The 14729-nt window shown below is 37.5% G+C and overlaps 1 protein-coding gene across 1 annotated transcript in view; it reads left to right on the forward strand.

Moving 5' to 3' along the window:
• Window positions 1–14729, forward strand: part of LOC111867284 (O-phosphoseryl-tRNA(Sec) selenium transferase) — a 30487-nt gene that overhangs the window by 9203 nt on the left and 6555 nt on the right. Inside the window, exons 4-9 of the mRNA XM_023857000.2 lie at window positions 1867–2010; window positions 2310–2468; window positions 6178–6442; window positions 7928–8049; window positions 12618–12803; window positions 14229–14369. Coding sequence (XP_023712768.1) covers window positions 1867–2010; window positions 2310–2468; window positions 6178–6442; window positions 7928–8049; window positions 12618–12803; window positions 14229–14369 — 1017 coding nt within the window. The remainder of the gene's footprint in view (window positions 1–1866; window positions 2011–2309; window positions 2469–6177; window positions 6443–7927; window positions 8050–12617; window positions 12804–14228; window positions 14370–14729) is intronic.

A 14729-nucleotide genomic window follows, 5' to 3' on the forward strand; every position in this document is an offset into this window, starting at 1 on the left:
AGGAGTCTATTATTGTACCAGTTCACAAGAAGGGTGATAAAACTGACTGTAGTAATTATCATGGGATATCACTGCTGTCAACTTCATACTAAAGTATATCCAGTATTCTTCTCTCAAGCTTAAGTCCTTATATAGATGAAATTATTGGGGATAATCAGTGTGGGTTTTGACATAATGGATCAACTATTGATCAGGTATTTTGCATTTGTCAGATACTGGAGAAAAATGGGAGTACAATGAGACAGTGCATCAGTTATTCGTAGACTTCAAGAAAGCCTATGATTCAGTTAGGAGGGAAATATTGTACAATATTCTGACAGAATTTGGAGTACCCATAAAACTAGTTAGGCTGATTAAAATGTGTTTAAATGAAATGTATAGTAAAATCCATATAGGTAAACATTTGTCTGATAATTTTCATCTCCAAAATGATCTAAAACAACAAGATGCTTTATTGCCACTGCTTTTCAACTTTGCTTTAGAATATGCCATTAGGAAGGTTCAGGAAATGAGGTGAGACAAACTTAAGGGACACATCAGCTGCTGATCTATGCTGCTGATGTGAATCAGCTGGGTGATAATATAGATACCATAAAGAAAAACACAGAAACTTAATTGACAGTAGTAACAAAATTGCTCTAGCAGTAAACATGGAGAAAACTAAGTATATGGTGCTGTTATCATCACCAGAATTCAGGGCAAAATCATGGTATAAAGATAGGAAACACATGTTTTGAAAATGTGGCATGGTTCAGGTATTTGGGAATGACTAATAAATCATAATCTGATTCAGGAGGAAATTAAGAGGATATTGAATTTGCATAATGCTTGCTACCATTCAGTCCAGAACCTTTTGTCTTCTCATCTGCTGTCTAAAAATATAAAAATTAGAGTATACTTGACTATAATTTTGTCTGTAATTCTGTATGGGCATGAAACTTGATCTCTGGTGTTGAGGAAGGAGTATAGACTGAGTGTGTTTGAGAACAGGGTGCTGAGGAGAATATTTGGATCAAAGAGGGATGAAGTGATGGGAAGTTGGAGAAAACTGCTTAATGAGGAGCTTCATAACTTGTACTCTTTGCCAAGTATAATTAGAATGATGAAGTCAAGGAGGATGAGATGGGCAGGACATGTAACACAAATGGGGGAGGAGAGGAATGCATATAGGATATTGGTGGGAAAGCCAGAAGGAAAGAGATGACTATGAAGACCAAGATGTAGAAAGATGGACTATTAAAATGGATCTTAGAGAGATGGGATGGATTGGATTAATCTGGCTGGGGATAGGGACCAGTGGATGGCTTTTGTGAACACGGTAATGAACCTTCAGGTTCCATAGAATGCTTGGAAGTTATTGAGTAGCTTCACAATTGATGGCTTCTCAAGAAAGGCTCAGCTCCATGAGTGAGTGAGTGAATATTTGTAACATTATCTTCAATGCCAGGTTGATTCAGGCAAGAAGCACAAATAAAATGAACACTGTTTTTTGTTTCACCTTAAATGGAACACATGTGTCACCATTATGCAGTGCAATATTCTGTAGTAGGAAAATTATTTTGTCTGGCCTTTCAGTCATCCATGCACTGCTGCCATACCTTTTCAGTTGACAAAAAGTGACATCATTCGATTGACTCTGTATGAATATAGGATGAAACTTTACCACAGCATGAGTTAACCACTAAAACTGCATAACCAGGGATATGGGTGTCCCCTCTACCCTTCTCAACGGGGAATTTGTTGTGTGTTACTTAATTATGTGTGTCCTTGCATATTTTTGCATTCCTATATTAATGCAAGAGTACTGCAAGTTGCTGTTATGTAAATGAGTGGGATTTTACTGGCCATTGTATTTTGTAATTACAGCCCTGGTTGCGCGACGTCACTATAGGCTTGGACACGGAATTGGCCGATCAGGAGATCTGGGGGAGGTACAGCCAAAAGCAGCTGGCTCTAGTCTCATGAACAAACTCACAAATTCTTTGGTGCTTGATGTCATTCGCTTCATGGGTATGAACTTTCATGCTGATGTATTTTAGCAAAGTATTTCATATCTTTAAAATTAAGTGTCTGTGCAGCAGAAATTATAATTTTATGCATCAGTCATGCACCACACTCTACTGAAATGCTATCAAACTTGGTTCCTTGAACTAAAGTACAATCGCAGCACATGATTCATCACTGTAAATCACTACTGAATTACCATTCATAGTGCTTATTACTTTTATTGTTTCTACATACAGTTTGTGAGTCCCACAAAATGTACAATACCATTGATTGTGTTTAATGTAATAAACTATTCTTGATAGGTGTGAAGACATCTGCGGGATGCTTTGTTGTACCTATGGCCACAGGAATGAGCTTGGTGCTTTGTATGTTAACTCTCAAACAGGAGCGGCCAGAAGCAAAGTTTGTGTTGTGGTCCAGGATTGACCAGAAAGCATGTTTCAAATGTATTATTACTGCAGGTTGGTATATATGTATTTTCCAAATCTGTTTATTGTCTCAGATGGATCTGTATTTAGGTATACATAAGGGTCTGTTATTCATACTTGTACTCTATACATCCACTCCCCTATATGCCTTCATGGCTTAGTGCTTAATTATTTAAGCACAGGGACAACTTTACCTTTTACTAACTAACTTCATGGAGCTGAAGCAAAATGTGTTACATTTAATTTCTTACATTGAAGCCATTAATTTACATTTTTTGCATACTTTCCACATTTTAAAAAAATAAAATTAGGCATATGCAATTGCCATGCTATTTGTGTGTCTGTGAATCCCCCCACTATCAACTTTTGAATGCCCAAGCAAATCTTTATCAAACCTGATATTTATACAAGGGAGAGTCAGTAATAGATTATAAATGGATAAATGGATGTAAAACATAAAGCATGTGATATTTGAACCTGGGATAAACATTTATTTCTTGACATATCCTCCATCAACATTGATACAGTTGTCCCATTGCTTTACCTGTATTTCAAAACTCACAGCATAATAGTCTTTTAACTGTTGTCTCAACCACCTCTGCATGTCCATTTCATCATCAGTGAAACATTTGCCACCAAGGTGGTATTTTAGTGGACCCAGTTGTGAACTACTTTATCTGACAGACACTTCCGATTGTAAACAGGAAATACTTCTTTATGAATCTTGAGGCTGTCGTGGGCTCAGCGCAGCAAAGTCCCATGACCATTAATCTCGCTTTTCTAGACTGGAGCCGCTACTTTTACTTTCAAGTAGCTCCTCAGTTATCCTCATGAAGCTGAGTGGACCCCATTCCAGACCCACTACTTCTCAGAAAATCTGGTACAATAGGCCAGAAGCGGCCGCAGTACAAGGGACTTAGTCCCACCCCACTAGCAATAAAAATAAATGTAATGAACCTAACTTTGAAGTGGAGTATAGTAATTCCTAGCCAATATTTTTTTCTCAAGATTAACTGCATACATAAACAAGATTATTAGGGACCATCAATATGGATTTTAGCATAACAGCTCAACTACTGATCACGTCTTCAGCCTTTGTCAGCTACTGGAAAAAGAAGTTAGAAGTGTATACATACTTTAACATTTTTGACCCATTCACTCTTATTGCTTTTAGAGCATAAAAATTCCATTTGTTCAATTATCTCAAAAACCATATTAGGTATAAAATGTGTGTTTCATATTTCTCTACAACTTTTGTTCAGAATATTTTTCATCCAGTAACTGTTTAGCAAGTTACGCTCCAGATGTTCACAGAAATGCATTTAGAACTTTGTCTAAGGTGTCTGTTTTATCTGATTTTACTCCAGATTGGAATATGATGACAAGTTACAGTAAAACTTCCAATTGTGAAATGTTAGAACATCCATTCAGCAGTTCTCAAGTTGTTTCATACATAGGAATAAATAGACAGATGGAACTCTTTTAATGGGCTGTCCACAGGGATGGTAACATACAAAAAAACTGGCTTACAATGGGGCAGTAACTCATGTATTCATAGGCTTTAAGATCGCATGTGATTCAGTAAAGTGAAAAGTATTTGATTGTATTCTCATTTAACTTGGTATACCATAAAAGTAGTTAGGTTAAATAAAATGTGTTCAAAGTGTGTTTAGGTAAGCATGTGTCAGATACATTTCCTATTAAGAATAGTCTGAATGAAGGAGATGCCTTGTTGTCATTACAGTTCACCTTTTCTGTAAAATATGCCACTAGGAAGGTCTGAGAAAACTGGGGGCTATGGGAATTAAATGCGGCACATCAACTTGTGGTCGAGAGTGATGATGTTAATGTACTGGACAGAAACGTGGAAGAGAGAGAGGCATTATAAACTGCTAGTAGAGTGAATAGTGTCAAAGAAAACAGAGAAAATTAAGATTTGTTCATATTTCATCATAAGAATAAGGATGGATTCATAAGTACATAATAAATCTTTAAAAAATTACATTCACTAAGAAATTAAGAGCAGATTGAAACTGGGGAATTTTTGCTGCCATATATTCTGAATTTTTTGTCTTTGAGTCTGATGCCATAGAACGTAAGGATTAAAATATACAAAGCTGTAATTTTACCTGCAGTTTATGTGTGTAACAATATAGATAAAGGATGTTGGAGAACAGGTTGCTTCTTAGAATATTTGAAGTCATGAGGGAGAAAGTGATAAGGAGCTGGAGAAAATTGTGTAATGAGGAGTTTAATAATTTATATTCTTCAGATATTGTTAGAATGATCAAATCAAGGAAGATGAGATGGATGAGGCATGTAGCATGCATGGGAGGGATGAGAACTGCTTATAGAATTTTGGTTAAAAATCCTGAAGGACAGAGAATACTTTAAAGATCTGAGCATAGATGAGAGAATAATATTAAAGTGGATCCTACAAGGATGAGGTCAGATGGTGTTGACCACTGTCAGCTCTTTTGATGAATGAATGTATGTATGTATAAGGGGTGGGCCATAATAATCCGGCCCTTGTACTGTAACCTTCAATAATCTATTGTGCTTCCCCTTTTAATTAACTTCAAATGAAATGTAGGCCTTTGTTTATGGGGGCATCATAGTAGTCAGTTGGTTCCATACAGAACTGGCCCAGGTGATGAAATTTTAAATAAGCTATGGCCTCACAATCACATATGATATGTGTGGCTGATTCATCTTCTTCTGGTCACCTTCTGCAAATGGTGTCATCTGTCAATCCTAGTTTGAAAAGGTGTCCTTTTAGGTGACTTATGTCCTGTAAATAGTCCTACCGTCCTTCTTAATTGATCTCTGGTTAATTTCACCAGCTCCTTCATTCTTCTGGAAAGGGGCCCTGGTATAAGTCCCTGCCTGAGTCCAGTTATGAATTCCCAATGTTTTTCGTGATTTATTTTCATCCAATCCCTGAGTGCTTTCTTGGCAACTCCAATTGAGATGCTGCAAGCTGGTTCAGGTCCTATGAACGGATGTTCAGAGCCTGTTCTTTCCAACTAATCTGCCGTTTCATTACCAGCAATACCCTCATGACCTGGCACCCATATCAGGTCTAGCCAGTTGTATGAGGGATTGGTGGAAGTCCCAAACCAATTTTGAGGTGATCTGGTATTTGCCAATTGCTTTAATTGCAGCTTGACTGTCTTGTAGAATGAAGAGGTTTATGTTTTCATAGTTCCTATCTAGATTCTCAACTGGTCATGCCTTAATGGCATCCACTGCTACCTGCAATACTGTTGTGTACTGCGCAAGGCTAAAACTAAGTTTTTGCCTTGTACCATGGCAATACACCCCAGTTCCAGTGCCTTTATTTGTCATGAAGCCATTAGTCCCCACGTTCTGTCGGGGTGAAACCCTCTTTCCATTCACTGCTGTCAGGGAAGGACAGAAGGACAGAGAACTCTTCAAAGATCTGAACGTAGATGGGAGAATAATATTAAAGTGGATCTTACAGGGATGAGGTCAGACTGTATGGACCAGTGTTAGCTTTTTTGATGATAGTGAACCTTCTGTTTCCTTAAAAGACAGGGAATATTTTGACTGAGGGACTTAATTTTTCAAGGACCCTGCTTCATGAACTTAGTTTGGTATTTATGACTATAGTTAGAACTTCAATCTAATGCTCTGTTTCATGTATTTGGAACATTAGCACAACTGGAAATTAGGGCTGCTGCTTATCATTTTAGAGTTTACATCCTTAAAAACATTACAGGTCTTCAGCCAATCATCATTGAAACCAGTCCATGTGGGGATGAGCTTCGGACAGACCTCACAGCAATGGAACACCAAATGGCAACACTGGGTGCTGAGAATATAGCCTGTGTTCTTACCACTACAAGCTGCTTTGCTCCCAGAGCTAGTGATTCTGTGGAGCAAGTAGCAGTTCTCTGTAGTCGGTACAACATCCCTCATATTATCAATAATGCATATGGACTCCAGAGCTCTCGGTGTATGCATCTTATACAGGAGGCTGCCAGGTAATGTGATTATTGAGTTTGTGTAATACAAGTTTACCTGTGTGAAGCATCAAAATGCAAATGAAGAACCACAAGTCTTTTAGGTAGTTGAAGAAAATCCTTTAGAAATCCATATTAGTGTTAAGAAACAGATTTTTTTTTAACATGGGTCTTCTGCCATTAGAGCACACCAGTATTTAGGAGTCAGGGTGATTCAGACTAATTGTTGGCTTCAGTCCTCATTGTTAATTTGATGATAAGTTTGTGAACTTAAATATGTATGTAATTATTGTTATAATCACCATTGATCTTTCCGTGAATGTGGATAAGAGCCTCTTCTTATGTGTGCACCTTTTCTAGTTTTGCCCACTCTTTCCTAACATGTTATGTATTTTTAGTAAGAGTATAAAATAATGTTATATGTACACACATTACTAGGCAACCGGTTGGTAAACAAGTTCCCGCAAAGACAGATTCGTGGTAAATAGTCCATTGCTAGGTCACACAACAGTAGGATGAATGTTTATAGCTCATTTCTAGGTAACAGTCAGCACGCCAATGGACTTGCAAGAAAGCTGTCACATGGCTTATTTTCAGTGAGGTCTGCACCATGCCCAATGCTAAGCAACAGAATTGTAAACAGGTCTACAGTACTGGGTGTTTTCTGTGGGTTCCGTGTCAGAGGTTTATAGGGGACAGTGATCGTTATTTGCAGTCAGTCATAGCTGAGAAACCGTGAGTCAAGGACACGAAGCCATCCTGGGAAAGAGTCCAGGAGGGTTCAGCAGTTGAGAGTGCAAGGACGAGGATGGATTGTGTCCTTAGTGAATGGTCAAGATTAATTGAGTATGCCAGAAGAATACTAGTAAAGATGGAGAATCCTAGTGCGTGTGCAACGGTGCACTGTAAATTGTGTAAATCAGCCATAGCCCTGTATTAATTGTAATTAAGAAAGAGAGAGTGTAACTGAAGTGCTAATAAATTCAGTCATCCAAACTAGAACCCATTATTTTCATCATGCATACCACCCTGCATATTACAATACAAATAGAAGGGATAATTGAGCACAGTTGTTATCAAATCTCTTGGGATTTCAGACCTCATGCTTAAAGTTTTTTTTTTCTCGCATAATCACCATAGCTGTCCCAAGACAACTATAACATAGATCTGAACCCATGTATAATGTCAGGATTTTCCATTTATCATGAGAACAATTAATCGATTCAGATGTACCGATAAGCCTCCATCTGTTCACTCTGTGGCTTTGGTACTGAGGTTTGTTTTCCTGTATATCATTCTCAGTACTGCTAATATAATGTAATATGTAATCTACATAACTTTTTTGTAATTATAAGTTATTTAAGCCTGTCTTAATAATTCCCATGTTGTGAAACAATCCAACACTTTGCTTGTGACATTGTCCATGGGATAAATTGTTAATGTGTTCAGACACTTTAATCTTGATACTACTGATTTTTAACTGGAACAAATATGTTTTGTCTGCAGGAAAGGAAGAGTAGATGCCTTCGTACAGAGTACAGATAAGAATTTTCTAGTACCTGTGGGAGGTGCAATTATTGCTGGTTTTGACAAAGGTCTTGTGGAACGAATATCTAGGATGTATCCTGGTAGGTTTTAGTGTAATTTCATTGGTATTTATTCAAAATTAACTCCTTGAAATTAAATAAATTTAAGTGCAAGATGAGCATAAGGTAATTTTTAAGCTTTAAAGTGAAATATTTCAGGAAGATGAATTAGAATGACTGTGCAAGAAAATGGGTAAGTTTTAATATACCAACCTAGAAATTTCCTAGCGGAACACAAGCAAGACACAAAGCGAGATACCTGGTCTCTTACCTGAGAATAAAATCCAGGATCTCTTAAGCGTGCTGATCCATGAATTGTGACGTGCAGTTCAAATTGTTGCTTTATTAATTTAAGTAAATAGAGATTTTATTGTAGTCATCTTGTGTTTCTGCAAATATCATTGTCATCTACATTTATTATGTTTTGTTTTTGTATAAATTCTGTCGTAAAATACATTTGTTCGTAGTTTCTAATTATTTTCCACTTTCTCCATAATCTGATAATTAAAATACTGTAGAAGGTGCTTCTAAATGATGACCTAAATTGAGAGCACATCCTAGTAACCGTTGACACTTTATCATAGTTCTCAGTTTTCACCTTAATTTTTTTTTCCCTGTGGCGCTACAGCTCCAATTTGGGCCTAGACCTACCTCCACGAAACTCTCCGTTTCAGTTCGGTTTACCAGATCTTATACATATGGTAGGACTCCTTGGGCGAGTGATCAGCTCGTCACAAGGCCTCTACCTGTAGACAAACAGAAAAATGCACACAAACATCCATGCCCTGAGTGGGATTCGAACTCACGATCCCGGCTTCCGAGCGAGCGAAGACAGTGCGCGCCTTAGACCGCTCAGCTACCGTGGCCGGCTTTTCACCTTAATTATGTAGTGTATTATTGTAATGCTTCTTTTACCTTCCCCTGAAAATGTACTGTTTGTGTTTGGAAATGTTAACTCTTGAGTTATAAAGGATAAAGGTTTCATCTCTATCCCATTCTTGTGAAATCCAAATGAAAAACTCAGTCCAGGTGGCTGCTTGCCAAGCCTTTTTTTTTTCTTTTGTATAAGGCTTCCTGAATATGAAGAAGGAATGCTGATCAGTTGACCAGTAAACAACGTTGTATAGCCATTAGTCAGAGCAGTCAGATGATGGAATTATACTGATATGGTATATAATAATAAAGTTCGAGCCATGGTCTTAAGCACTGATGTAATGTAACAATGTCTCCACTTTTTGTGTCATGCAAAGCTTGATTTGCTGAAACTCTGTTATCACTGCCTTTTGGTACATCATGTGTAGATTCAGTATCAGAGTTGTATGAGGTAAATTGTCATTCAGAGTTTGTTTGTGCATATGAAAGAAATCGCCAGTAATAAAATGGCAGCCATGTCTTTGGTGGGAATACTGCTAGAATCATTCAGTATGGCATCTTGAAATTTTGGATTGTAATAGATGTTTAAAAGAAAAATGAAAACTGAATAAGTTATTATAATTTAGTTTTGAGATTGGTAACATTTTATATATATATCTGCTATTACTTCAAGTTGCTCTGGTCTAGAAAACCAAAATTAACTGCCATGTGGATTCGTTGTGCTGACCATGCAACACCCTCTAGCCGCTAAAGTTGGCACTAACTTCGCCGACAGGTGGCAGTCACTCGGTCAGTATAGTTCACTTGCAGACTAAAACCACAGTTTTTTTATTAGTTCAAGTTGTAGTAATATCAACAAAATATATGAATCCTGACCCTTCAGAACACTAAAACATCACATGTTAATACAGTCAAACTTTGATTTCATGATCCTAGATTTTACGTTTTTCATGAATTTACACATTTTGTGTGATCCTGGCCAAATGCCCATAACAGTAATGTTAAACTTTTAACAGATTTTACTTTTTCACAACTTGACACATTTTCCCTATGTTTGCACTTCATTTTTCTAGTCCTGGCTACAAAAATGTACCTGATTTTGTTTTGAAGTTCAGTTCTCACAATTACTTATCTGAGGCAATGGACCTCATTCCTTGATAGCAGTCTGATGCACAGCTGTGAATGGTTCGTGTGCACACCATGTGACCTCACTATGGGCTTAGCATGTATAGAGGATATTTCTGAGGTCACAGTCCAAACAGCACACACGCACTAGACCCACAGATATGTCATAGTATAACAGTAACCCAGTTAGTGTAGTTTGTCTTGCCCATGTCTGACAAGTGTACCAAATAATAATCACTGCAGCACAGTGACAGCTGTATTTTTATAAGTGAAACCTTTAACATAAATGCAGCTGGGTTATAAAGAACATGAAGAAATTGAAAGGAGTTTTATACAGTGTGGACCTTTCTCCAAGCAACAGAAGTCATTGAAATGTTTGCCATTGGAGGAGCTGGAATCTGCATTTGCTGCATAGTTAAGCAAGCACTTGAAAATAATTCTTCCATAGATAGCACCTGCCTCAAGAAGAAGGGCCTACACATTTCTGCTTGTCTGGAAATAGCCAACTTTTTGGCTTCCAGTGGTTGGATCAGCAGATTTAAGAGGGAGGAAACACAGCACTGCTTACAAAAATTGTATCAGGTGAGAACAGGTGTGTTGATTCAGAAACTATAGAAGACTGTAAAAATTGACAACTGTTGCAAGAAATTTATGGATATGGTCTCTGTGACATAAGTAATGCTGATGAGACAGGTCTGTTTTTCAGTCTACAACCTAGCAAAATGCTCACTTTTCAAGGACACATTTGCCATGGTGGTACAAAATCTAAACAACAACTTGCTGTACTCCCCGCATGCAATGAAGATGGGAGTGATAAGGTATCACTCTGGTAGTTGGAAAATATAGAAGTTCACGTTGCTTCAAGAATGTCAAGAGACTACCTACAAAACATGAAGCTGATAAAATTCTTGGATGACCACTAAAATATTTTAATATTACCTCACACAGATGGTTAGAAAACCGGTTGCTAAAAATTGCAAAATATTTCTATCAGTCTGCTACTCATCCAAAGAACAGTACATTTCATAGCAACATCAAAGTTCTATTTCTTCCAGCTAAATATACCACCCAGCTACAGTCTATATATTTGAGAATCATCCATGTATTCAAATCCCATTACAGAAAGCAGCTGATTTCGAAGACTGTAGCCACAATAGATGGGGGACTGCTCCAAGATGCTGCACATATGAAGCTAGATGTTTTGTCTGTAGTGCATTTAACAGCAGAACCTTGGAGACTGATAATACCTCCTACAATCAAGAACTGCTTTATGAAATGTGGGTTCTTGAGTGACCATCCTAGCAGCAGTGAAGATGAAGAGGATGACTGGCATAGTTTAGAACCTCTTGGAGTCCAGTCTGAGGACTACACAACATTAGACAATGCTCTCCAGGTCTCTGGAGACTGGAATGTTGACCAGGTGTTAGATCAACATTTGACTAGGCCAGAAGAAAAAGAGGAAGTTACAGAACATAAAACAACATTCTTGGGTGCACTGAAAGGACTGGAAGCAGCCAAAAATTACGTAACATCAATTTGATACAAAGGATAATATTGTAATGTGCAGCTAAGTTGAAAATGAATGATATTGTAACGTGTTTCCGTTACTGAATACGCCGTAGAGATCGTTAATTGGTTTATTTAACAACATACAAATCACAGCTACAATTAATTATAACACAGTTGCGGGTTTCCACACTTTACAAACCCTACAACCAAAGTCTTCACGTACTAATAACGCGGGAGCTATACAAATCTCCCTGAATTACACACATGTCCGGTTCTTCTTTCCGTGACTGCTGCTATACTCCAACTGTAGTCGCAAGCTGCTGCCTTGGGAACTGTTGATAACACACTGGCTCAACTACTACTTAACTCGGCGACTGCTACGTTCCAACAAACTCCGCAGGCAGCGCAGCTCTCTTATATAGGGACTGTGTGGGCCTGTTACGTAGCAAAGCTGTTACCTCACGCCGTCTTACATCACCGCGCATTGCGCGTTACGTTACCATGCGGAGGGGGGGAGCGCTGACTCATCCGCCACGTCACTGTGGCCTGAGTTGCCACGTTGCTGGGTAGAGAGGGGTTCTCCGTTGCGCAACATGTCACAATATATATATGCAGCTCACAGGGAAAAGAAACAGAAGACTGAGTGGTGGAAGAAATAGTCTAACTAGGTATGTACCATATTTGCCAGTCATTCCAAGCAAGTGCTGGGGTAGAGCCTTAAAATAGGCCATTACCACTTCCTTCCACATCCTTTCCATTCACCAGTTATAATCACTGTCTCATCTTGCTGATATTATATAAACACAGCAGTTCATAAAGCATTGTAAAATAGATGAAGAACCGTGATTTTCCAAAGTTACAGTATAAAGTTTTCTTTAGGTTGTAACATTCATATATCGCTGATTTTACTCTTTCCTCAATTTTACATTTGTTTTAGGCAGCCCGTTGGAAAGTGTAAGATCAGTGTTTCACTGCTGTGTATAAATTTAAAACTTATTTATTTGTTTAACGAAGTATTGTATATAATTTAATATATTCTGTGTGTGTGCGTGTGTGAATGCAGCCACACACACATTATAACTAGCTTTATTTTTCTTTTGTAGGTCGAGCTTCATCCAGTCCAGCTATGGATGTTTTTATAACACTTCTCTCACTTGGTGTGAATGGCTACAAAAATCTCATCACGCAGCGGAAAGAGATGTACACCTACCTCAAGGAGGAGCTCACCAAAGTTGCCCTTAAACATGGGGAAAGACTTCTAGAAACAAAGAATAATCCAATATCATTGGGTATCAGATGTTTTAATAACAACTATGACTCCTATGCGCCTTTATTAATATTTAATATTTGCTTTCCTTTTAGTGGCAGATGTTGAAACTGTTTAAAACAAACTCATCTTAGATGTTGTGTAGTGTGTTTGCTTCAGATTTTATTCTTTTTAAAGATTACTTATTGTAAACGACAATTTTCACCTATCACAGCAAGTTTTCTTTTTCAATCGACATTTATTCTGTTTTTTTATTATTATTATTTCTTAGCTCCTCCCTAGAGTTTTTCTTCATGTTGAATATTTTTTGTACAAATATTGTTTAAAAAATATGCACAAAACAACTCAAACTAACTGACGGTATAAGTAAGATATGGAGAATGTAATTTACCTTGTAGATGTTATTTATACCAGCAGTACGGATGTAGTTGACTTGTACTCAGACATTTGTGTCCAACTTCCATGAAACCCTCATAGTCACCTTCTTATCCATTTTCCTTTACAATAAGGTGCCATTAATTTAGTTTCCTTTTTGCTTTCCCTCGAATCAACACAGTGTCAGCACATATTAATATTTCCAGATCTTGTCTTTTTGTTCTTTTTTTCTAACCTCATTACTAATTTCATTCATCATGACATTAACCAAGACTGGTGAGAAGATGCTTCTTTGTCTCACTCCATAATTTGTTTTGAACCACCCTGATAAGCTGTTTTGTCTTATCATCATTTGTTAGTCACCATTTGTGTCTTGCTACATATAACATTTAAATGACCAAATATCTGAGACTACCTGAAAAGACCATTGAATCAGAAGCATAAAATAGTTGTTTCCATACTGACCCTGAGTCATTCTTGGTATTATGCCACAGTGTTCAAAAGAGAATCCAGAATCCTTATAACCACAAAAACATTAAGATATTTACATTTGTATATCATATTTCCATCCATATATGAAAAAAATGGGTTTTAAAGAGCTTACAGATTTTTCTTAGTAAAGTAATCATGAAGCCTGATTGATTATTTTCTCGTATTTACTCTTTTCTGCAGTAGCATAGTTGGTTGAGGCACTATGCCACAAGGAAGGTCGCGGGATCAAATCCTGATGAGGTTATTGGATTTTTTTTTTTCAATTTACCTAATCCTTCCCGCCACACTATCGCCCTGTGGTTGACTTGGCCTATAACAGAAATGAGTACCAGGAATATTCTTGGAATGTTCTTGGGGGTAAAGGCCGCTGGTGCGTAAGGCTGACATTCTTACCACCATCTATGAGCTGATTGTCTACAAAATATGGGAACCTCGATGTCTCACAACCGTATGGGCCTCCACGGCCTGTTACAGAGCTACCTTTACTTACTTTTTTACTCTTTACTGAAAACAGATTTCCAAAACATGGATGCTTGTATATAATGACATATTGGTAATAGAAATACATTTTCCTGCACAGGCATGACACTTACTTCTCTAGCTGGCTCTGACAGCAAAACAGTGACTATGCTTGGCTCAATGCTGTTTCTGCGTTGTGTTTCTGGAACACGAGTGGTCACTGGAGCAGATCTTAAAGAAGTAGCAGGATATAAATTTGAAGGTAAAGAATATTTTAGTTGACAGTTTACTTATGATCATCATCATCTACTTCAAGGTAGGCTTTTTTTAGCCTGTTACATCTAAAAGACTATCCTTTCATCATTTTTTCAATTTGGTATTTCTTCATCCATTTGATTGGCAATTATTAACTTTCTTGGTCAGTCATGAAGAGTTAATTCTCAAGATGTGATTATGCCACTTGCTTTTGTAGTCTCAGATTCTTTCTCTTTAAGCATATATTTGTAATGCATTGCATATTGTTGTATTGTGTACATGCCCTAAGTGTATATCCAGAGGCACACTTTTAAAGTGTTAATTTTTATGTATTTGTTCTTTATCATCTTGTGTTATTTTTCACGTG

Source organism: Cryptotermes secundus, unplaced genomic scaffold (assembly GCF_002891405.2).
Source record: "Cryptotermes secundus unplaced genomic scaffold, Csec_1.0 scaffold1475, whole genome shotgun sequence".
Classification (NCBI taxonomy): Eukaryota; Metazoa; Arthropoda; class Insecta; order Blattodea; family Kalotermitidae; genus Cryptotermes; species Cryptotermes secundus.